Below are 24,106 nucleotides of genomic sequence, written 5' to 3' on the forward strand. Positions count from 1 at the left end.
TAACCACTGTGCCACACACTCCCACTCCCATATCAGTTACTTACACAACTGCAACATTTAGTCATGGACGTTTACATTACCCATTGACAGGGCAAAAGCAGCTAAGACTAAATGTTGGCATATAAACAACAACTTAAGTTAGTATTCTTATGGACCCAAGAATGTGAAGATGTAGGAGTCATGACAAGATCCATGGAAGTAGGAGAAGACATCTACAGTTGCACAAAGTACACAGCTTCATAGTACCTATCTTTAAGCAACCTGTAAAGAATGTACTCCAATACTCCATTTAATAGACATTAAAGTATCTCACACATGTGATTATGAAGGCATGTGGTTGATTAGTGTGTGCATTAAACTTTAATTTCACAAATGAAGTCAGTTTCAAAATTGACAAACTTGATTTTGGCACTTACTCAGCCTAACTTTGTAAGAGTATTTCTCGTCCCTCTGTCCTTTAGGATTTTTTGCCGATTTCCTGTTAGCTAGTACATAATCATTGCCTATTGTGTTATCAGCATTCTGCCAATACCTTTTTACTGACTGCAGCCACCTTAAATATTAAAATAATGCATTGTTTATTATGTTTAAACAGAAAATTGCTAAATAAATCAAGAAAAGATAAATACGTCAAGTACAGTATCAACAGTTTTAAAATTAGACTTTCATGTAAAACTCTGGTATTTTCAATTCTAATTTCATGGAACTGTTAGGAAAAGCAGCCTCAATCTTTGTCTTCCAGAAGATTGCTTTCTTTTCTGACTAAACAACCAGAAAACAATATATTACATTATTACAATGTTCTAAGGATCCTTATTCAAAGAGGATTTTGTCCCATAGGCAGAGAAGGGGAAAAATCCTGGTTTCCCCTATTCCTCCTTCCACAGTACCCAATGAGTTAAGTACTAGAGCTACGGCTAGTTCAGTGGCAGGGGTGAAGCTTTGGAATAAACTGGTTGGACAATCGAGAATGAAAAATAACATTCAGAGATTTAAAAAATAATTATTAAAATTATCTCTTTTTATAGAAGCTTTTTAAGAGGTTAAGAAGTAGTGACTGAAGAAATGAACTGCTGGATTCTCTAAACAGCTCTATTGTTGTTGATATCGGCCCCAATCACGTGTCAATCACGCGACGGCACCATTTAGAGAATTGTGCCTCTGGCAAAGATAGGCGCTGGAAATGTAGGCCAGCGTTTTCAATGCCTACATTTCCGGTGCCTACCTTCAGTGGTGTGGTGAGGGTGAATTGGGTTTTACATGTGCATGCGATATGCACATGTGTGAGTTTCTACATGTGTATAATTATGAATGTGACTTCTAAAATATATACAGTATATCCTGACAGGTAATGTCAGAGTTTACACCTGCTCATGCTCATTCCCATATCAAAGGGAAGTTCTAGCAAGGTGCCTTCTTATCTCCCCCATCTATTCCCTCCAATCACATTTCCACCGCTCCAGCCAAGTTCCTGCCCCCCAACTGATCACATCTTCACCCAATCATACCCTCTCTTGATTATATCACCATATTATCACCCCCTCCTGATCACATCTCTATCTGATCGCAAGCTCCCCAATCACAGCTCCACCAGATCCTACAAACCGGCAGAAGAGGTCATCTACTTCCTCTCTCAGATCTGAGCCCCCTTCTCTGATCCTCTCCCTTCTATTATCCAAACCCCAACTCCAAGTCCCTCATTCTTGAGCAATACTCACCCCTTCCCCCATTTTCCTGGACCCCCTACACACATCCTGAATTTACCCAGTGGTGATTTATGATGGTCCTGTGTTCCTGATTGGGAATGTTCTCCTTCTACTCCTACCCTGTTTTATTCAAAATGGCACTGATTACCCCTAACAGTAGTCTTGTAATATTATAATTAGGGGTCAGCTTGAATGGCTAAACCCTAGTGGTAGTACTATGAGACCACTACAAAGCTGGATCCAGACAGGGTGGGAGTGGAAAATGAGTGGTCCCATCCAGGGACACTGGAACACCAAGGATCACATCTAGGGGTGGATGTTGTTCAAAGGGAGGGTCTTGGAGGTGGGATTTGGGAGTTTGAATCCAGGGTGGACAAGAATTGGAGGGGGGTGGACTCTGATCAAGGAGAGAGAGGGGATTGGAGCATAATAACAGCCATACTGGGATAGACCAATGGTCCATTTAACCCAGTATTGTGCTTCCAACAGTGGCCAATCCAGGACACAAATACCTGGAATAATCCCAAATAGAAGCAAGATTCCATGCTACCAATCCTAGGGATAAGCAGTGGCTTTCCCTATGTCTGTCTCAATAGCAGACTATGGACATTTCCTTCAGAAACTTGTCCAATCATTTTAACTATAAAACATATCCCAAAGAAAACAATGCAATTGATTTCACATAAGAGCACAAAGGAAAGCCAAAAATAAAGATATTTTAAGTCTAGCCCTCATATCAAATATATTGTCATGTAGTGTTAAATGATTTATTTTGCTTTCTAAAGAAGAAAATAACATTTACTCTTTAAGATGATCTGGGTTACTTATAGTTGCAGAAAGTGCAAGAAAAGGGCATCGGATCATCACTAAAAGATGCTCCCAAACCTCTGCTCCAATTTCTCCTCCAAGACAATGGACCTGTAACAGGAAAAATACTACAATTGAAACATGGACACCAGTAAAAAAAATTCTAACATTTGCTCTGGTAGAATTTTGAGGGTCAACAATCAAAATGATTTCCCCAAATACGAAAGGCTCCTACTCTGTTAAATCATAGTGAGAAGGCCAACTAGCCATGGTACATGACTGGCGATAAAAAGCCTAATGCGGCTTTGTAAAAGGAGGGGGTGGGGGATAAATTTGTGGAAAGAGTCTGTATCTATGGAAAACGTATCATCTCACAGTGTTTTTCTGACAGCTCCTTTTTGCTTCTGAAAATTTTTTTTGTAATTATTAAGGTATCAGTATCCTAGACTTTATTTAATAGTTGTCTGAATGAACTATGCTGATCTTTACTACTTCTATTTATCATTTCTATAGTGCTGAAAGGCGTATGCAGCAATGTACATTTAACATAAAATAGACGGTCCCTGCTCAGAAGAGCTTATAATCTAATTTGGACAGACAGGGACAGATTTTGTAATTGGGTGCCTAGAAAGACAGGCACCTAAAGTAGGCACCTATTTCATGGCAATCACACATAGACGCCCATTATAGAATCATGCCTAACTAAAACTTAGGTGCCTAAAATGTAGGCCAGAGTTTTAAAAGTGTACATTATAGGTGCCTAAGTACTGTAAAGAATGGCTCTTAACTCCTTCTCTGCCTCTAAACAAGCCTACTTTGGAGTTAGGCACCATAAGATAGGTGCCTATCTTATGTAGAATAGTGCCTAAGAAGATAGGCGCCTATCACCCAAATAAATTTTTATTTTTTCAATTATGAGCCTATTAAAGCTCATAATTGAAGACAATATACTAATTAAGTTAGGTGCCTATTTGGCACCTATCTTTAGGTGTCTTTTATAGAATTTCCCTCACAGAACAAATAGGGTTGGGGAGTTTCTTGCATAGAGAATGATAGGATGGACAAGAGTATCTTACAGTGAGTGGGAGTTAGGAGTTGAATGTAGTCTCAAAAAAAGTGGGGTTTTTAGCTTGGATTTTAATACTGCTAGAGCTGGAGCTTGAAGTATTGACTCAGGCAGTCTGTTCCAGGTATACGGCACAGCAAGATAGAAGGGACGGAGTCTGTAATGTTAACAATATTTTTCATCTGACTGTACTTTCATCGACACTTCTTGTAATTTAACTGATGACCCTGATATTACAAACACTCAGAGGCAAATTCTATATACGGCGTCCCAATTTTAGGCGGCAGTAGGCATCCTACCGCTATCTAATCACCCAATTGAGACGCATGTTTATAAAAATAGCACCCCGAGACAGGCTGCCTACACTGTAGGCGTTTTCATGAGCCCAGAGAGGGGCATAGGGCTGCTTAAGTTCACACAAGGCTAGGTGTGGGCATGGTTTCACCTTGAAGTGGCCTTAGGCGGACCTAGGCATCTCCCTTGGGCCACGATAGGCACCTGAAATGTAGGCCAGCATGGGGTGGGGCCTTAGGAAGGGGCCTTAGGGATCTGGTCAATCTGAGTCATAGGCCACTCCCAGTGCATCCCACAACACATTGGGAAGGAAAAGATCCACCTTTTTGCAGTGGTGGGCCTGCCGGCAGGAGGGACTGAACATCTCTCTTGCCGGCCATCGAATAAAGATATGAGGGGCGTACGGGGAGGATTTGGAGGGTGGCAGGGGAATCTTGGGGGTGTCAGGTGGGCATTTTTGGAGTGTCAGAGAGTTCTTGGGGTGTCAGGGAGTGTCAGGGTTGGAATCCGGGAGTGTGGGATGGAGTCGTGAAGTGTTTGGGGGACAGCGACAGGAGGGAGTAGGCATTCCTCATGCCAGGTGATTTCTTGGGGAGGTGAGGGGGATGGCAGGAGGAATTTGGCACTCCTCCTGCTGTGGACATTTGGGGGAGGTTTCGGGGGTTCCGGTAGAAGGGAGTGGGTATCCCTCCTCCCAGGGGATGTCTAAGGTGGGTGACAGAAGGAGGAATTCGACACTCCTCCTGCTGCAAACATTTGAAGGAAGCTTCGGAGATTCTGGCAGGAGGGAGTGGGCATCCCTCCTGCAGAGGGATGTCTCGGGGTAGTGGCAGCAGGAGAAATTTGGCATTCCTCCTGCTGTGGACATTTGGGGGAGGGGGAATTCGGGGGTTACGGCAGGAGTGAGTTGGTATCCCTCCTGCTGGTCGACTTCACGGGGGGGAGGGAGGGAAGAGGTGGTGGGTTATGTGCTGCAGCCGCTAAACTGATCGCGGCAGGGAACTTCCCTTACTGTGATCAGTTCAGTGGCAATAGTAAATCAACATCTGTCCTATCTTTTTACTTCTATGTTTTAAAATTTTTTTATTTGTACTGAAATGTATAATTTTACCAACGAAGCATCCACTTGTACAGAAAATATGAGAGTTCTTCAAAAGGTTTCTGTACTTTCATATGTCCGTGCTCACCGAAAACATTCTTTCCTGATGGTATTAAGAAGTTAGTGGGATGCTGGGAAAAAATGTATCGCAGAACAGGGTAATTAAGTGGTAAAGTGATAATTTGCTTTTGAGATATTTAATAAATAGTGTTTAAAAAAATAAAAGTGTGGAAAGATCCCCTGTAAAAGAAACAAATGATACACAAATACATTCTATATAACAGAAGAAAATATTCCATATACTATAATCCTCAATAAGAGGGAAATCAAAGTTCAAGAGAAAAGGAAAAGTCAAAAGCTGGCTCTTTAAACAGAAGATCAATTTAGTGTGGCTCATCTACCACTAATATGGGGGAAGAAGTCCTATTCCATCCTTCCATTATCCCTCTAGAACAGCAGTTCTCAACCTGTAGGTCATGACCCCTTTGGGGGTCGAATGACTTTTTCACAAAGGCCGCCTAAGACCATCGGAAAACACATATTTCCGATGGTCTTAGGCAGTGTTCTTCAACCGTCGGTCTACAGAAATTTTCTGTCGGTCCACAGGGCCGGCACATCCATCAGGCCCAAGACAGCGTTCTTCAGCCGCCGGTCCACGGTGCGATCAATACGGCGTCTTTGGGCTGGCTCCCTGAGTGCTGCAGTGCACAAAGCCGTGGGAAAAGGCTCCTATGTGCAGCCTGCGCCTGAACCAGAAGCCTTCTCTCTGACGTCGCAATGTCAGAGAGAAGGTTTAGATGAGGTGCGGGACGCATGCGAGGAGCCGCTGCCCACAGCTTTTTGCAATGCAGCACTCAGGGAGCCGGCCCGAAGATGCTGCGTTGATCGCACAGTGGACCGGCCCAAAGATAACACCGGGAAGCAGGCCAGAAGGCAAGGCACATGGAGGGAGAGAGACAACAACGGTAGGAAGGTTGAGAGCCACTGCTCTAGAAGAAATAAAAGCAGATAGCTGAGCACAATCAGAGAAAGCATTTATATGATCTATACTGGATTACACATTTGAAAGGAAACTTAAGAAAGAACATCTTTTCACGTATGATCCTACAAATTGCTTTCCAAGTGTACTTGGTTCAGATATCACAGAAGAAAAAGGTAGTCCTGAAACACAGAACTAATTTTTTAAATAAGTAGGATTATATGCAGGGATTATTTTTCAGTCAGATTTGACTCAGAAGAACTTTTATAACATACTATTACAGCACAGATAGCCAAAAGACAGAAAACTGGTATTTACAGTACTACTTAGAATATTCCAACAAAGCCTGCTTTTGCAGCATGCTACGTGGCCCTAAAATAAATTTGTAATGATGAAGCTTAGAATTTGGTCAGATTAATCTGCGATGTCAAGTTTTCATGCATTAAAACCCCAATAGTAACTTTCTAAAAGTAAATTACAGTACACTACAGTTTTGTACCTTACTAAATATGAGAGTGAACTTAAACAAAGCTTACTTCATCAAATATCACATATTTGATGCGTTTAACCCACTGCTGACGATGAGGAGCTAGTAGGAGGATCTCTAAGCACTGTGGCACTGTCACTAATATCTGTAAAAAAAAATTTCAGGTAATCAGTTAAATTAAAAACCATATAAAATATTCACAACTAATGGATACATTTTCATCCTTACAAAGAATTCACATACTTCACAAGCCACAGAAGTAAACCTGTTCTTCAAACAAAAGTTTCCTTAACAGTTTGGCCCTGATTCTATAAAGCTGAGCGTGACTTTGGCGTCTAAACTAAGGCCTCTTTTTACGAAAGTGCGATAGCAGTTTCTAGCGCCTAATGGCCCGTGCTGCTCCCGATGCTCACTGAATTCCATTCACCGTGGCTCCCCGCACTAGACCACCACCAGAGCAGCGAAACTAGACAGACAAATCACCAATCTGCTGTCTTCGACCACAGACTACAAAACCTTCAAAATAGAAACTAAAACTCTACTCTTCAAAAAATACATAAAACCTATTTAACATGACCAGTTCCTTCCCAAGTTCCACCTACTACACTGTCTACTCCTCAAATCTAAAATGTTAAAATTACCCAACATGTATTACCTTAATTTCTCAACAATTCTTATGTAATCCACCTATATATCTTGTAACTTCATGACAATTCTTATGTAATCCGCCTTGAACTGCAAAGTAATGGCGGAATAGAAATCACTAATGTAGAAACTGCTATCACAGTTTCTTAAGAGGTGGGTAAGTAGTTAATAAACCATTTAAGAGCTTTAATGAGCAATAATTGGTACGTAGGCGTCCAAAGGACGTGGACGCCACTTTGTAGATGCGACCATAATTTCATGGGCGTGGAATGGATGTGGGTCTGGGCGATGATTCAATATGGGCATCCTTTGATTCATTTACATAATGAGCAAACTAGGGCGTCCATATCATGCCTATATTGCAGGTGAATGAAAACCAGGTCTGCTTTTGAGCTTAGTTTGGGCTTCAAATATATCTGAATTCTATGGACGGAACCTAGGCACTCTTTAGACGTCATTAATGTAATCTGCTAAATAGCTCTCTGGGATTTATTTTTGCTTTATTAAGCTCAAAATACATTTAATAAAGCACCACATAAATAGGGCACTTCGAAACAGATATATTGCATGCAAAACCTTCTATTTTTGTGGACAAACAGCAATGCTATTTGCTAATTAGAGGAAAACATCCATTAACTGAAGCACAGCACTTGAAAAACACAGCTTTATGTTTCTTGCTAAAAAGCTACCCTTTTTTCTGACTAAACAGTGCTCCAATCAGCTCATTTTTGAAAGCAAAGCACAAGAAAACATATATAGATTGCATACATAACTTCATTTGCAAAAACTTAAAAAATGAAAACAAACATATAAAGACCTTAGCATGGCTTCTACTTCATTGCAAATGGAGGTGTGCAGCTGCACAATGCTGACCTCATTGTGAGATCATCAAGGTGCACCTGCAAGGTAGAATGCCACAATTAAAATATGTTTTGGGATTTGAACCTATGACCTCTAGAAGATGGGAACAGGCTTTTACCATTGAGCTATGGCAGCTTCCACTAATATCTTTCTTCTTCACAGCTGATATGATAGCTTAGGGATCTGCTAAGCTATGATCTTCTCAGGTATTTTCACCTTCACATGGCTAGGATCACTTATGGTAAGAACCCCCACAACCAAAATGAAGCAGCTGTGGCTCACCAGGTAAAAGCCCTGTGCTCATCTTCCAGAGGGCAGGATCCTGCATTGGTAAGGGTTGGAAAGCCTGAGTTTAATTTTAGGTAAAAGGCTGCTGTAACCTGAAAAGGGGCAAGATGTTAAAATTCATATTTTATCAGGGAAAGATTCCATTATAAAAGTACCCCATTTTTAAAAATTTTAAGTTTAGGTTTAAATAAAGTAGAAGCCTAAAGAAGTTTGGCCTTAGCCTTAGTCATTTCAACAAGTGCTCTAGTGAGAAAGCAATTAGAGAAGTATGGCTGCTGTTGTCCATTTGGCCAGAGAGGCACCCTGACAGTGGTGACATTAAACATGGCTCACCAGAATCATCATAATATGTATGAGAGAGATTTGCACACAATGGAGCCACTGCATATAAATCTTACATATGCATATTCATTGTGGATATCCTGAAAAACACTATTTAATTGATTTCCAAAAGGTTTTATGGTTTCTCATATCACTTAATTAGGAACAGATTTTATTATATTCCTACCCAAAATTTAAAGTAGTTAAAATATGATCATTTTACATAGTACTTAGCACTGGCCATGGCGGTAGCAGCTCCCACGCTCATATGAATTCTATGAGCGTCAGCTGTTACCACCACAGCCAGCACTAAAAACCACGCTATGGTTTTGTAAAATGGGGGGATAGTGCATTGTACCTGAGAGTTCAGGGCATCAGTACGATAATCTCTTGTAAAAACTCCACACAATGACAACCCATCTGGTAATGATTTACTAAACCGACTGAATACTGTAGCAACCACTTGGTTTACCAGTGCCTGATTAGAAAGAAGAAAACCAGAATTAATACATAAAAATAAATTTAACAATATAATATTACTAAAGACAGCAAAAGCGACCCTTAAAATTTTCAAAGCCTTGTATATTGAGTAATTTGTGGCTTGGTTGAAAACTACCTTGAGAGGCTAAAAGTATGTGTAGGTTTCTACAACAGATATTCTTATGGTAGTGAGAAAAAGGCATGTTTAGCCTAGGGAGGAAAACAGTGCATGTACATTTTGCTTTTTAAATTGGCAAGTCACTTCACCCAGTGGTGTAGCAAAGGTGAGAGGCACCTGGGGTGGTGGTGCCCCTTCCCCGCCGTTGTCTCTGCCCCCCCCATTCATGTCTGCTGTGTGCTCCCCCTCCCCCACTCATTCCCCTATCTCGCCTGCCGTGCATGCCCCCTCCCTTCCCTTCCGCCATATCTCTAGTTGAAGTTGTTGCTTACGACAGTCAACAACATGCTCCTCGCGACCCTGTCGGCTCTCCCTCTGACATCATTCCTTCCTCAGGGGTCCAAAAATATACCATATGCTGGAGAACCTTATGGATGATAAATGAAGATAACGGTATGGTGAATGGCTTACCAAGGAACAATAGCACCACATAGGAGCTCACTTTGCTTGCTAAGCCGTTCACCACACCGTTATCTTCAGTTGTCATCCATAAGGTTCTCCTGCATATGGTATATTTTCAGACCCCTGAGGAAGGAGTGTTTCTTCACAACACGGACCGTGTCGGGTCTGGGATCACCAACCCTTGTGGACACAAACTGTTTTATGATTATATTTATGATTTAATATATCTTTGTTCATTAAAGACTTGGCGCCTTGTACACCATTCCTGCAGTTTTTTCTTTTGTTTCTCGATTAATCATGCTTAGGCGCCATTAACAGAATAATGGCTAAGGACGCCTATGTAAACATGTAGATAACTGCAATGTAGGCGAGGGTTTTACTCGCCTACATTGCAGGCATATAAGCTCAATTCTCGCTCCACCCCCTAACCACACCCACTTAGGTGTTAGGCGCCCTGCTATAGATGTTGAGTAGGTGACTATTTTTCAATTATGAGTTTGTTAAAGCTCATAATTGAATCTATTAAGCTAGTTAAGGTAATAAATGCGGCTGCATAAATTGGTGCCTAATGGCGCCCACTTTAGGCGTCTTTTACAGAATCTGGCCCATAACATCCAAAGAAACAGTCATCTCACATTCACGTCGAGATTTCTTGTTCAATTATGGCTACGAGATGGATGTTTTTGTACTTAAAATTTTCAAAATGAAAAGCTATTTTCTAAAGTAAAATGTGGGGGGGTGGGGTGGGGGGGAGTGGGAGTGGGAATGGAAATGGTATTGATAAAGGAATTTATGAATAATTTCATGAAGATTTTAATATATTTGTATTGGGTGGGAGGGGATAAAAATCATAGAGCATTAATGTTATACATTTGTTGTGCTTGGTTTGTAATACCCATATTTGTGGTCCATTTGTTGCACAATTGTAGCTTGAAAAATCAATAAAGATTTATATGAAAAAAACAACAATAAACCAGGACCATGAACATCTGTCTTGCACCATTTTCAAAAATATGGCCACACAGACATCCCTGCAGACTCAAGGAATAGCCTAGTAGTTTGTGCACTGGACTGTAAACCAAGGGACCTAGGTACAAACTGCACTATAACTCTTTTTTTTGAAAACTTGATCCCTCCAGGTCCTGAAAAATGCCTTCCGTACCTCACACCATTTCAATAACCTTCAGGCTTATTTATTTAGGTATAGTAGAAATTTTTCTGTTTCTGGAAGGCTCAGATTTATATATATATATATATATATATATATTTTTTTAAAGAGTTAAAGTGAAGTGGTGAGGGGCGTGGCTTAGCGCGCACACAAAATGGTCGTGTGATCGCAGCGCTCCTCTTACCTGGGCAACCGTTGAATAAATAAAGATTTCCTTTTAAACTGTTTTCGGCTGAAAACATCGGAGAGGACAGCGGGAGCATGGCGAGCACTCGACAGAGTAAGAGTGAAACCGGAGGGGCTGTGAAAAGGCAGAAGCAGGATCAAATTACCCCGAGTAAGGTTCCGCTTCCTGCTGATGTATCAGAGGAGTTAAGCAAAGCTGAAGTTATGGGGGAACTGAGGCAAATCAAACAAATGCTGACAGAGACTGTGAGTAATATGGCAGAACTGAAGGAAGAAATCCTGAATATACACAGACAAATGGAAGTAGCTAATAAAAGAACAACAGAGTTAGAAGTTAAAATGGAGAGCTTAGAATGTGAAGGAAAAAGATGCAAAAATGACAGTTTGGAAATAATTCAATTGAAAAGTCAGCTGGAAGATTACGAAAACCGTGGAAGAAGAAAGAATATAAAACTTTTTGGAATACAGGAAAATTTGGAAGGGAAAAATGCAATACAGTTTTTAGAAAATTTAATTCCTAGATTATTGCAGTTGGATTTCAAACAGCCTTTGGAAATAGAATGGGCACACAGGATTCCAATAAAGAGTCTGGAAAATCAAGGGAGACCAAGACCATTAATATTCAAGATGTTAAGATACCAGCAAGCAATAGAAATTTTAAATGCTGCCAAAAAAGATAAAAACTTAAACTATAAAGGATCCAAAATATGGTTTTTACCAGACTTTGCTAAAAATACAGCAAATATTAGGAAGAAATTCCTTGATCTGAGATCTCAATTAAAGGAAAAAGGATATAAGTATGGGTTATATTACCCAGCAAAAATGAGGGTATCTTGTGGGGATAAATCTTTGTATTTTGTTGATCCGGAAAAACTAAAGACCTTTCTTTCAAAATCAGAACCTATGTCATTTTAGCACAATGGGTGTTGAAATGAAGGGATAAATACTAAGACTGGATTGGTGGATAATGAACATAAAATTAAATATAAAGAACTATGGGACTTTTGTTTGTTGGAAAAAGAAGAATATGCAACAAAGAACAGGAAATAAAAATGAACAAGTGAAAAAGAAAATAAAAGAATGTAAAGAAGAAAGTAGAAAGAAGGATAGACTGGAAAGACATTAAAGTGAAGTTATTAGACTGAACTTTTAGGAGACTGAAAGATGGATGGTTGGAGTAAAGAATGAACAAGAAGGATTAAAGGACTGGACAAATTAACACAAAAGGAAAAGTGAAGACTGAATAGGAAAATAAATAGATGTGAAGAAGAAGAAAGTAGGACTGATAGACTAGACTAAAAGGATATTATAAAAAAAAAAAAATGAATGACAATTGGCAGTCAAAAGTCTTTAAGAGTGGATGGATGGAGATAAGAAATAAATATGAAAGTTCAGTTTATTTAATAAGTCAGAAAAGGAGAAAGTAAAGAATGAAAGGACAATAAGGAAAAGATTGCAGAATGGACTAATGATAGAAAGGACAAGTTATATGATATTTAAATGCAAGTAAAGGAAAGGAAAATGAATAATATAAAAGAATGATACATAAGAATTTATTGGTAGCTGAAGGAATGTAAAGATTGATGTTGTGATAATATAGTTTTAAAAAGATTGGATTTAATTTGGAGAAGAGGAAATATAAAAAGGGGGAAAAAAATTATTTTGAAAATGAAATACAAATGTTTAAATACAAATAGGGGATAAAAACTTATAAAATTGAAATTTATTATTTTTTTTTTACAGAAATATATGAAGAGATGGATATTTGTTGTTGGATATTTAAAGGAGGATAGGAGAAGATGGATTAGATAATATAAGATATAGGAAAATGATACTTTTTATTAAATATATGACTATGATAGAATTTTCTTGAATGAAATAAAATGTTGGGGGAATGAATTAGAGATTGGTGAAATGATAAAAATGCATTAATGGAATGTTAGGAAATAAATATGGTTATGTGACTAAAGGTTAAATAATAGATAGAGAAATTAATTACTTTAAAATGGAAAAAAAAAAAAGAAAAAAGGTTTTATGATTAGAAGAGAGATATAATTAGATATATTGTGGAGAGGTAGTGAGTTTGTCTCAATAAAGGATAAAGGGGTTATTAATAAATATTGGTTGCCTGGGGGGAGGGGGGAAGTTGGGATTACTGTCCAATGTGTGTCCTTAAGCAGTCATTATATTGGGGGGGAGGGGTGGGAAGAAGGTGGGTATTAAAGATATTACTAGGATGATTAAGGAAAAGATTAATAAGGGATTGGGTAATTTGGAGGTAAGAATGTGTGCTATGGGGAGAAGTGTTTTAGATCTTAGTTATGGAAGAAGGGAAGAGGAAGATTATGATAAGGAGTATCTTTTAAGATATTTTCTATTAATGTCAATGGCCTGAATCATGTAATCAAAAGGAAAAAGGTATTATCATTTTTAAAGAAGCAAAACGCGGATGTTTATTGTCTGCAGGAGACCCATCTTAATATAAAGGAATCACAGAAACTAACGGGTGGGTGGGTGAAAGAATGTTTTTTTGCTCCAGCAGAGGGTAAAAAAGCAGGAGTAGCAGTTCTTATAAATAAAAAGTGTATGGCCAATTTTAAGATAGTAAATTCGGACCCACATGGAAGATGGCTACATGTTGATATAAGTATGGGAAATAATGCCCTGACGTTGTTCAATATATATGCCCCTAATTCGAATCAATCAGAATTCTTTAAAAAATTGCAGAGTATGTTGTTACCACTGGCTGCTTCTAATTTAGTGGTGGCTGGAGATTTTAATGCTGTAATGGATCCATTAATGGATAAAAAACCAGGTAAAAGTATAAAATCTTTAGGTTTAGATAATTTGGTTCAATCATGTGATTTGAAGGATATATGGCGTATTCTTCATTTTAATGATCAGGAATTTTCATTTTGTTCACAGGTTCATAAATCATTTTCAAGAATAGATTATATTTTTATTTCATCACATAAGGTGCAGCAAGTGATTAAGGCTTCCACTGATCCCATTATCATTTCGGATCATGCGGGAGTATGGATAGATTTAATATTAGATCAATTAGAAAATAGAAGACCTCTTTGGAGATTTGATAATGCATTGCTTGTGGATGAAAAATTTTTGGAAAATTTTAAAACACAAATTAGTGATTTCTTTCAAATTAATTTAGTGGAAGATACATCTATTGAAAATGTATGGGACGCTTTTAAAGCGACTATGAGAGGTCATATTATATCATATTCGGCTTTTGTTAGGAAACAGATTAAAAAACAGTATATAGAGTTAGAAAAAGAAATTAAAATACTAGAAACTAAATTGGTAAGCAAATGGGAACATGATGTATTACAAGCTCTTTTGAAAGCAAAAGGTAAATATAACGAATTAGCTTCAAAAATGATAAGAAGAGACTTGTTTTCCAAACAGACAATGTATTATGGAAATTCTAATAAGGCGGGAAGATTATTGGCAAATTATCTTAAAGCAAAAAAAAGAAGAACTAACATTAATGGGATAAAAGATGATAATGGTATAATAACCAATCAAACGGATATAATTTTAAAGCAATTTCTAAAATTTTATAAGGACCTGTATTCTTCCGAGCCTTATTTGGAGAGGCAAAAAGATGGTAAAAATTTTTTAGATTTAATTATTGGACCTAAGGTTCCTGATCATATAAAACAGAGTTTAGATGAACCTATATCATTAAAAGAATTAGAAACAGCGTTGAGATCTCTTAGAGTTAGATCCGCTCCAGGTGGTGATGGTTATACAGTAGAATTTTATAAAACATTTCAAAATGTCCTTTCCCCATATTTACTAAATTTATATCAGACACAACTTATAAAAGGTGATATTAAAGGTACTATGGCTGAATCAATAGTGATTGTTTTGCCTAAGCCAAATAAAGATCCTACTTTGGTTTCAAACTACAGGCCTATATCTTTAATAAATGTGGATAATAAACTTTTGGCGAAAATTTTGGCTTTGAGATTAGCCAAAGCTCTCCCACATATTATAGACACGCATCAGACGGGTTTCGTTGCTAAAAGACATTCCTCTAATAACTCTAGATTATTGTTTCATATGTTAAATTTATCAAAAAAAAATGTTTACAGTTTCCTTGGATGCAGAAAAAGCGTTTGATAGGGTAGAATGGAATTTTATGTATCAGGCTTTAGAATGGTTTGGTATAGGTTCTGGATTTATACAAATGGTAAAAACATTGTATAGCTTCCCGATTGCAAGATTAAATATTAATAATATGATATCTGATGGTTTTCAATTGCAGAGGGGAGTTAGACAAGGTTGTCCTTTATCTCCTTTGTTATTTGATGTTGTATTAGAACCCTTATTGTTAGCAATACAGCAAGCAAGGGGGATACAGGGCATTCCATATTCTGATATGGAATATAAAATTTCGGCTTATGCGGATGATATTTTACTTTATTTGAGGAATCCAGAGTCTACCTTATCTTGTCTATTGGTATTAATTGATATGTTTGGCAAATTTTCAGGTTATAAAATTAATTGGAGTAAGTCTGAACTTATACCTTTAAATGTTCATTGTGTAAAAGGATTATTTGACGCTTTTCCGTTCATATGGAAAGAAGAAGGATTTAAATATCTTGGCATTCAAGTTAAAAATACAATTGAAGATACAGTAAAAGAAAATGAAAAATTTGTATTGAAAAGAGTTACAGAGTTATGTGAGCAATGGAATCCGTTACATCTTTCTTGGTGGGGGAGAGTTCAAACTATTAAAATGATGATCTTGCCTGTAGTTTGCTACCAAATGAGTATGATACCTATTTATTTCCAAGGGTCCTTTTATAAAAAGCTTAATAGCATTTTAACGAAATTTCTTTGGCTTGGTAAAACGCATAGAATAGCTTTGGTATCTTTGCAAAAATCAATTAAGGAGGGAGGGGTAAATTTTCCAAATTTTTATAGGTACCATCAAGCCTATATTTTACATCAGGGTATGTATTGGATCCTCCCAGAACTGATAGATAATGCACCGGATTGGTTATATTTGGAATGGCGCCTTATGTTTCCCCTAAATTTAGTTCATCTTCCAAGTATCAACATGCCTAGAAGATACAGAGAAAATAAGATATTAATGGATACTTGGAAAACGTTGAGGTTTATTAGTAAATTAACACCTGTCCCAATAAACAAGTCAACTAATCAATCTTTATGGATAAACTCCAAGATTAAAATTGGCGGAGCTCAAATCCTTTGGAAGGACTGGATTATTGCAGGCATTAGATCTCTGAATGATGTTATTTCGGAAGGTAAACTGCTGGAATTTTCACAATTGCAACATAGATTTGGTCTTAGTAAAAAACAAAGTTTTAAATGGTTGCAATTGAAGCAGGCCATTCAGGTTGGGTTCCCTGAATGGAAAACATTGAATAATCAATATAGTTTAGAGTTCTTATGCTTCCAAGCAGACTTCCTAGGGCATCAAGCCGCATTGTGGTATAAATTAATATCTGGATATTTGAATAAAAAAACAAAAAATGGTCTAAGAGACATTTGGAGCATTGAGATTAAGCATCAAATTACTGCATCTCAATGGCCACTAATTTGGTCTTGGAGAATGAGATGTACAGTGTTAGCATCTATGAGACAAACTTGGTTCTTTTTATTACATAGAGCTTTTTGGACCCCTACACGTTTGCAAAAATTAGATAGTTCTAAGTCCAATAAATGCTGGCACTGTAATCTGGAACCTGGGACGTTGGATCATTTACTGTATCATTGTCCCTACATTAAAAGTTTTTGGAATGCAATTTGGCCACAAATTAATAAATTGATGGAAAATCATGTAGCAATATCATATGATACAGTGTTATTTGGAATGATGATGAGAAAAAAAAGTCAAATTTCACCAGAAAATAACAAGCTTTTACTAGTCATGATGGGGGTTGCCATTCAGCATATAACCAATAACTGGAAGAATCATAGTAACCTTTATTATACATTTTGGTGGAATACAATTTGTCATATATTCAAAATGGAAAGAGTAATAGCAATACAAAGAGGGACATATCCTAAATTTATAAAAATATGGGGGCCATTGACAAAGTATTGTACTGAATGAATAGTAGGATTTATCTTCTTCTTTTCTTCTTTTTCTTGTCTTCTTTATGGCACACATGGAGGGGGGTAGTGAAAATAATTTTACATAACATGTTATAATATGGTATACAATATGTATAAGGTGATTGGAAAGTACTTGAAGGGTGGGGGGTGGGAGAGGGGATAAAAAAATTTGTTCAGAATATTATGTAATAGATATAAAAGTGATATTGTGTATTCATTAGTTGTAACTCAATATTTTGTACACTTCATGTAAAATATGAAAATGAATAAAGAATTATAAAAAAAAAAAAAAAAAAAGAGTTAAAGTGGGACTTGAGCCTGGGTTCCTTGGGTCACAGTCCACTGCATTATCTATTAGGTTACTCTCAGGCCCTGCTTGCTATTTTGTTCAGAATGGCTATAATATCTGCGGCTGACATAAAGCCTGTTTTTTCTTTCCAGAGAAGGACAGCAACTACTGGGGGATTAAGGAAAGGACATGCCTTAATCCCTCTATTGGTCAGCTGCTCAATTACAGCAACCTTTTGTAACTTGGACATGACTGAAAATGGTCTAAGTATAAAGTCCTTTTTAGACATGGATGTTGCTTCCCATTTGAAAATCCCTGTTGAACATTCTACTTTTGGGCTTTTCCTAGTCCTGCCCAAGCACTTCCACTTGCTGTTTGGACCAGCTGCAGTGTGTTAAAATTCTGACTTTCCAAAATCAGGATTTGGATGTTTTTAGCAGATGGATTTTTTTTCAGGTATTTTAAAGACGTCCATTTGCTTCGAAAATGAGCACCATAGATGGACACATAGAGATAAAATATATATAATGCACCATTTACCTTTGTAGGGGCAACATATACAACTATTCCTTCATTGCTTTCTCTCAAAATTTTCTCCATGCAGTAATAAGATGCATAGGTTTTTCCAGATGAAGTTGGGGCAACAATTACTGCGGATTCATTGTTGTCAACAGCATCAAGAAGTTCTCTCTGCAGAAAATAATATTATTATTACATCTCTAATCAAGATATTGGGACTGTTAATCAAAGGCACTTATCTGGTTAGTACCAGATAAGTGTTAGAGAGAGAGAGAGATTCAGCAGCACTAACTCTACAGAGCCAGGGGATATACTCTCAGCCCTATCTAGACTGTGCCAGAATGGTCTATGAATGAATCCTGGGTGGAGCTAGAGGTTATCCAGTTAGCAGCCATATTCAGACCGTTAACTGAATAATGTTAGGATAGGAAAAAGTTTATCCTAACTTTATCCAATTAGCTATTTGGTTAGTTGTCTTTAGTTTTTAATTAGTCCAGCATACCATGATAAAGTTATTATTTAGTGCTAAAATCATTTGATAGGATGATGTCACTATTACAGGTAGAACACTAGTTACCCATTCTTTTCAAATTCAATTTACTATACTTTCTATTGTTCATAGGACATGCTCTACTGGATTCCCAACATTCCTCTATGGAAGTCTTATATAATATTCCACTATTGGCTACTACTGGAAACAGGATACTGGGCTTGATGAACCTTCAGTCTGTCCCAGTATGGCAACTCTTATTTTCTACTGAGGAAGTAATGTCAGCTTCCTGAATGACAACCTGAATTTCGAGCTCCCGCTTCTCCATCTGCATTAAAAGGTTTATCTCACTTTATTTGCGAGATATCACTACATAAACCAAACCAGTGCTAGGTATAACAGCCTAGATGTCTCAGAGGATGAAGCTGTCGGACATTAAGGAGGCTTTGAAGCTTTATAGATGGACGGGAACTGACGAAGCCATGAGGCAGGCCCCATTACCTAAGACACCTACCCTAATACAGGAAGAAAGGCCTAAGCGACTCGAGAGAAGAAAGTGCACAGGATTCAGTCAATCTTAGAAATCTTAGCAGAGAGGTATACCGTTGCTTTAAAGAACTACGCAAAGACATGGACAAAGACAGAGGCTTATTGGATTTGGACTATTAATAAAGCATGGTCTTTATTCAGCTCCAGTAATTGGGTAGTGTTGGTGTTTGAACTCCTTAGTCTCCTAAATTTCTGTGCACCCTTAAGAGGTGTGCAACCATCCTGTCACGTGCCACTCAAACACGCTCTAGCCTAAGGATGGCTGTGACAGTAGGTATTTAAACATCACTATCATATCTCCCCTCTCCCACCTTTCATCTAAAGCAGTCTTATATAGGGGCATCAATACCTTCTTTTTCCTACTGACAATACCTCTCCATGTGCACCCTAACAACCTTCTAGCTTTCACCATTTTTGACCTGTTTGGCCACCTTAAAATCATTATATACTATCATAGCAAAGTCTTGCTCCTCTTTTGTGCTCTAAAGTTCTTTCCCTTGGAATTTTGCAGCCCAAATGTATGACCTAGCATTTCTAAGCATTAAATCTTAGCTGCTAAATTTCATACCATTCTTCACGCAGACATCCCAACAGGGCAGTATGGCACCTTAGGGGGCATTGCTGTAAACTTCAGATAAAGGGTGCTATGTACATATTTCATTAGAATCTCCTTTTAGTGTATGGTGAGCCCTCCAAAACTTCCCCCAAATCTACTATACCCACCTGTCTACCACCACAAAAGCCCTTATGGCTACAGGTGTCACCTATTTGGCAGTACAGTACACTGTTTTGGTTGGGTTCTGGAGGACTCACATACTCCACCATAAATGTGGTGGGTAGCATGGGATATGGGCATGGATGCCCCTCTTTATGGTTTACTATACTGCCTACCAGGCTACTCTAGACACCTGTTTGCAGCTCTACTAGGATGTCCCCTAATATCTACAGCTGTCATAGAGGCTGGTATGTACTGTTTCTTTCACATCTTTAGGGGATGGGAGGGTGTCAGTGACCACTCGAAGAGTGTGTGTCTGGGGGGTGGGGGAGGGGCATGCTTTCATTCCTCCAGTGCTCATCAGGTCAGTTTAGGTCTTTTTGGCACTTAGATGCTTTGAAAACAGGTCTACCTCTGGACATCCAAATTGTACCCTGGATGTCTTGAAAAAAGTTTTGATTATCCCTGCAAGATGTCCAAGTGCTAATCCAACCTCTTACACAACCCCTTAACATTTAGACGTCCTGGAGGATGAATGCTCTTCAAAACATCTAAAAACATAGTTTTGAAAATTGGCACTTGAACGTTTTGGCAATTAAAATGTCCAAGTACCAGTTTATCTTGGATTTCTGTTTTGGGTTGTTTTGGGATTTTTTTTAAAACGAGCCCCACAGTATAACATTGCTTAGAAGGTGGCTCATAAGCAGTGTCATTCCTCTACCACTGGATTCAGCAACCTGTGGGACTAGGATCCTGCAGGTTGCTGAATCCTGTGGGAAATCAAAGTGTGGTAAAAGGTGAACTTTTACTGCACTTTCATAAACAACCCCTTAAATGTCCTTTTCACTGGCAACCTACTACCAAGTCATCTCACAATGCTGTAAGAATTCAAAAGCTGGAAAGTTTAATGAATGCACGTTATAAATCATCAAATGTTGATTATTTTGAATTAAATCTGTTTAAATATCTGTTACCTGCCAGGTGTCTGGTATGAAATGCTGTACTCGAAGGTCTGAATCCTTTCTCTCATCTCTAAACAAGTAATGGCCCATATGCTGTAGCTGAAATCGAGCTGCTCCTATATCGAGCACATAATTGGAGAACTTTTCTCTCTCACTTTCTGTTATCTGTGGCAGAAATGATCATTTTAAATTCTGCAGTTCAGTTGTGTTTTCTAATGAAATTAATAAGTTTCAATTATAACGACAGAATTCATAAAGCCAAAGGTCCATTATGAATGTCTATGAAGCAGTGTGTGTTCTTTACAGAGTATGCCTATGAGACAGCAAGTGGACAACCAAAAAGGTGAAAACTTGAAAGAGTAGAGGACTGACACTTTTGAAGCTTCTTTGATCTATAAGAAAACACAAATTTGTAGCACTTTATCTGTATATATCTGCATGAATGAAGAACTGCACATTCAATGCCTGAAAGCATAACTGATTAAATCAAGGAGCAAATCAGCTCCAATTATTTTAATGATTCAATCCATTAGAACCAGCTCTGTTGCTGCTGTGGGTGCTTGAACCCCCCTTGCATGGAGCAAACTCCTTGACAGTGTCAGGGTGGGTGGGGAAGTTGGCTCCTACGATTCAATCAATCACCCAGTTACTTCTGCACACCCTGTAAGGATATATTGCAGCTGCCAATATAGAGAATGACTGCTTACAAGATCTCTCTCCTCTTCCTTCCCATGTCTACTACTACTACTACTAATATCCATTCAGTCGTGTCTGACCCTTGGATACTCTGTAGGCCAATCCTCACGATGCTTCCCTGTTCCTATGTCTAAGCATAAAAACACTTTGAGCACTGGGAAGGTACCGTGATGTAAGAAAAACCTATATAATGTGAAGGCATTTTTCAATATCAATGGCTCTTGGACTCAGGTGAGTCCTTACTGAAGTCCTTCCCTTAATTCATAAAATTTAAACATAAATTTATTGAGGCCAAATGTATTCTGTCATCATTAAAGCTTCGAAGGTAAGAAACCCTTTATTGGATCGTAGCCAATAAACTCCGAAAGATAATGCAAATAAAAGGAATTGGCTAAATCACCTGATCCTTGGAGAGAAGAAGTCTGAAAAGATGGGACAAATCTGTAAATTTGTAGATTAAACAATGGACATCAGGCAATTCTCAATTAGACTGATGTCTGGTGCTGGTCACCTTTTGAGTTGTTGCCTGAGCCAAAGTTTCAGGTTCGTTCATGCACGAAGGGCTCATACTGGTGTCCATTGTTTAATCTACAAATTTACAGATTTGTCCCATCTTTTCAGACTTCTTCTCTCCAAGGATCAGGTGATTTAGCCAATTCCTTTTATTTGCATCATTAAAGCTTGGCAGGTTTGTTGTTGGGTTCTACATTATTATTCATTTAACCTCTCCTTGTATTTGGGATACTTACTGTTATTTCTTGGAATAATTTTCTTAGCTCACTATGGAAATTCTGGCCTGGCAATGTACTCTTTATTTTTCTAATGAACATGTTACTCAATTGACCACTTGTCCAGCAGGGTAAGAAGGAAGGCCCTTCTATCATGTCCCACCTTACTCCACTGAAGCAACTTCATTGGGGGGTAGCAAGGCTTACCCCGACAGGCAGGAAGCCCTGTCCATTAGCAACACCGTCCAGATCTTCAGCCCTTTACAGAGCCGGCAAATAACAACCCCCTATCCAGCCCCCTATCCACGCAACTCCCTATCCATGCAGCCAGCCAGGAGAAAGGCCCTTCCATCATGACCCTCCTTACCCCATCCAAACAACTTCAGCAGGAGACAGCAAGGCCTGCCCCGACAGGCAAGAAGTCCCACCCACAAGCAGCATGAATGGATTGAAGCCGAGAGTGACTCAAGAATATGTTAAGAAAATAAAGTTTATGTTCCCTGCTGTGTTTTAAATGATTTTTGGTGTTCACATCTTTTACAGCATACGCATTATACATTTTTTTTAGAATATTCTCATGTCACTGAAAGAGTAGTATAGTTTACTGGAAAAAGAAAGCAATCTATCTATCTAGTATAATAAAGCCCTAAGCGTGCATGTGCACTTCCACCTGCGTGCTCCCGTTTTCCATGCGCTGTAGGGACCTGCAGGTAGGCGTGCGCATGTGCACGGCAGCGCGGAGCCTGTCGGCCGCGGCAGCTCTTGCCGTCTGAAGGATAAAGCCAAGAAGCACAACCCACGCTCGCGGCAGCAGAAAGAAGAGGCCATACAGCGCCGCGTCTCCCACAGCTTCGGAGTATGAACTGGCCAGGGCGACATCAGCGGGGGCCGGACCAGAGCTGGAAGGGAAAGGAGCTGCTCTCCTCCCTCCTCCTCTCCCCCAACAGACTTTAATTCCTGGCTCCCAGGCTTCTCCTCCTGCTCTGGCTGGGCCCGCATAAAAAACTCAAAAACCCCCAGAGCTCGCTTCGGGTCCGGCAAGGTCTGTGGGTCCTGAAACCTTCCGATTCAAGCAGCGTCTGCTGCACTCTACACACGCTACTTCTGTGCCTTCTACTGCCCCGATTTGCAGGGCAGTAGAAGACCCCGAAGAAGCGTGTGTACAGTGCTGCAGACGCTGCTGGAATTGGAAGGTTTGTCGGGACCGCGGGAAGGGAAGGGGGGTGGGGGCAGTAAGGGACTAAGGGAGCCGGCCAGACCATGGGAAGGGAAAGGGGGGAGGGAAAACGCTGCTGCTGCACAGGGAAGTGGTGTGGGGAGAGGGAAATGGAGGGGGAAGGAATGCTGCTGTGGCTGCTGCACAGGGAAGTGGTGGGAGAGAAATGCTGCTGCATAGGAGGCAGGGAGAGAGACAGATAGACAGAAAGAAAAGACAGACAGACACAGGGGCAGGGAGAGACACAGAAAGACAGACAGACAAAGGGGGCCAGGGAAAGAGACAGACAGCGGGAGGTAGAGAGAGACAGAAATAAAGACACACAGACATATATTCTAGCACCCGTTAATATAACGGGCTAAAATACTAGTAATGTAAATAAACTCTGGTACATTGAAGTATTCTATTTCAGGCAACTGACACAATCATCAGTTTTTAAATTGTGTTACTACATTGTCCTGTGAGCTAACAAGTCAATTTTCCATGGAGTTTTGCAATATAATAACAAAGCCTATACTGAGTAAAGTTTTTCTATGAAAAAAAATACAGTACCTGAGCAGTATCTAAAGTGTGGGCCAAATTCTCAAAGCCAAAATATTTAAGACATTTTGCTATCCTTTCTAAATGGTCCTTCTGCAATAGATCCTGAAATTTTTCCAGCAGAATATGGATTCTCACCATCACTTGAACAGCAATATCTGTGTTTCTTGATTTTTTGTCTTGGGAAAAATACATATAGGAGCAAGTTTATTTTCTCAAAATGTTAAAAAAAACATAATACATTTTAGCTTTAAAATGTTTGCAATTTTTGCATCTAATATTGTCTGTTCATGAAGGGCCATATTCTATATAGGACACCTATATCAA

The 24,106-nt window shown here is 38.9% G+C and overlaps 1 protein-coding gene across 6 annotated transcripts in view; it reads right to left on the minus strand.

The window, feature by feature from the left end:
- The window catches only part of LOC117359357 (probable ATP-dependent RNA helicase DDX60), a 254,746-nt gene that overhangs the window by 128,284 nt on the left and 102,356 nt on the right, over positions 1-24,106 (minus strand). For all 6 annotated transcript variants that reach the window (XR_004539215.1, XM_033941992.1, XM_033941983.1 and 3 more), the window contains exons 15-21: positions 23,792-23,958; positions 20,612-20,764; positions 17,905-18,054; positions 8,912-9,031; positions 6,488-6,583; positions 2,509-2,624; positions 417-553 (exon numbers count right to left, since the gene is read on the minus strand). Coding sequence is in view for 5 of the 6 variants with exons in the window: in XM_033941992.1 (XP_033797883.1) it covers positions 417-553; positions 2,509-2,624; positions 6,488-6,583; positions 8,912-9,031; positions 17,905-18,054; positions 20,612-20,764; positions 23,792-23,958 (939 nt within the window). In the remaining variant the exon portion in view is untranslated. The remainder of the gene's footprint in view (positions 1-416; positions 554-2,508; positions 2,625-6,487; positions 6,584-8,911; positions 9,032-17,904; positions 18,055-20,611; positions 20,765-23,791; positions 23,959-24,106) is intronic.

This window comes from Geotrypetes seraphini, chromosome 1, assembly GCF_902459505.1.
Source record: "Geotrypetes seraphini chromosome 1, aGeoSer1.1, whole genome shotgun sequence".
In the NCBI taxonomy this organism is placed as follows: domain Eukaryota; kingdom Metazoa; phylum Chordata; class Amphibia; order Gymnophiona; family Dermophiidae; genus Geotrypetes; species Geotrypetes seraphini.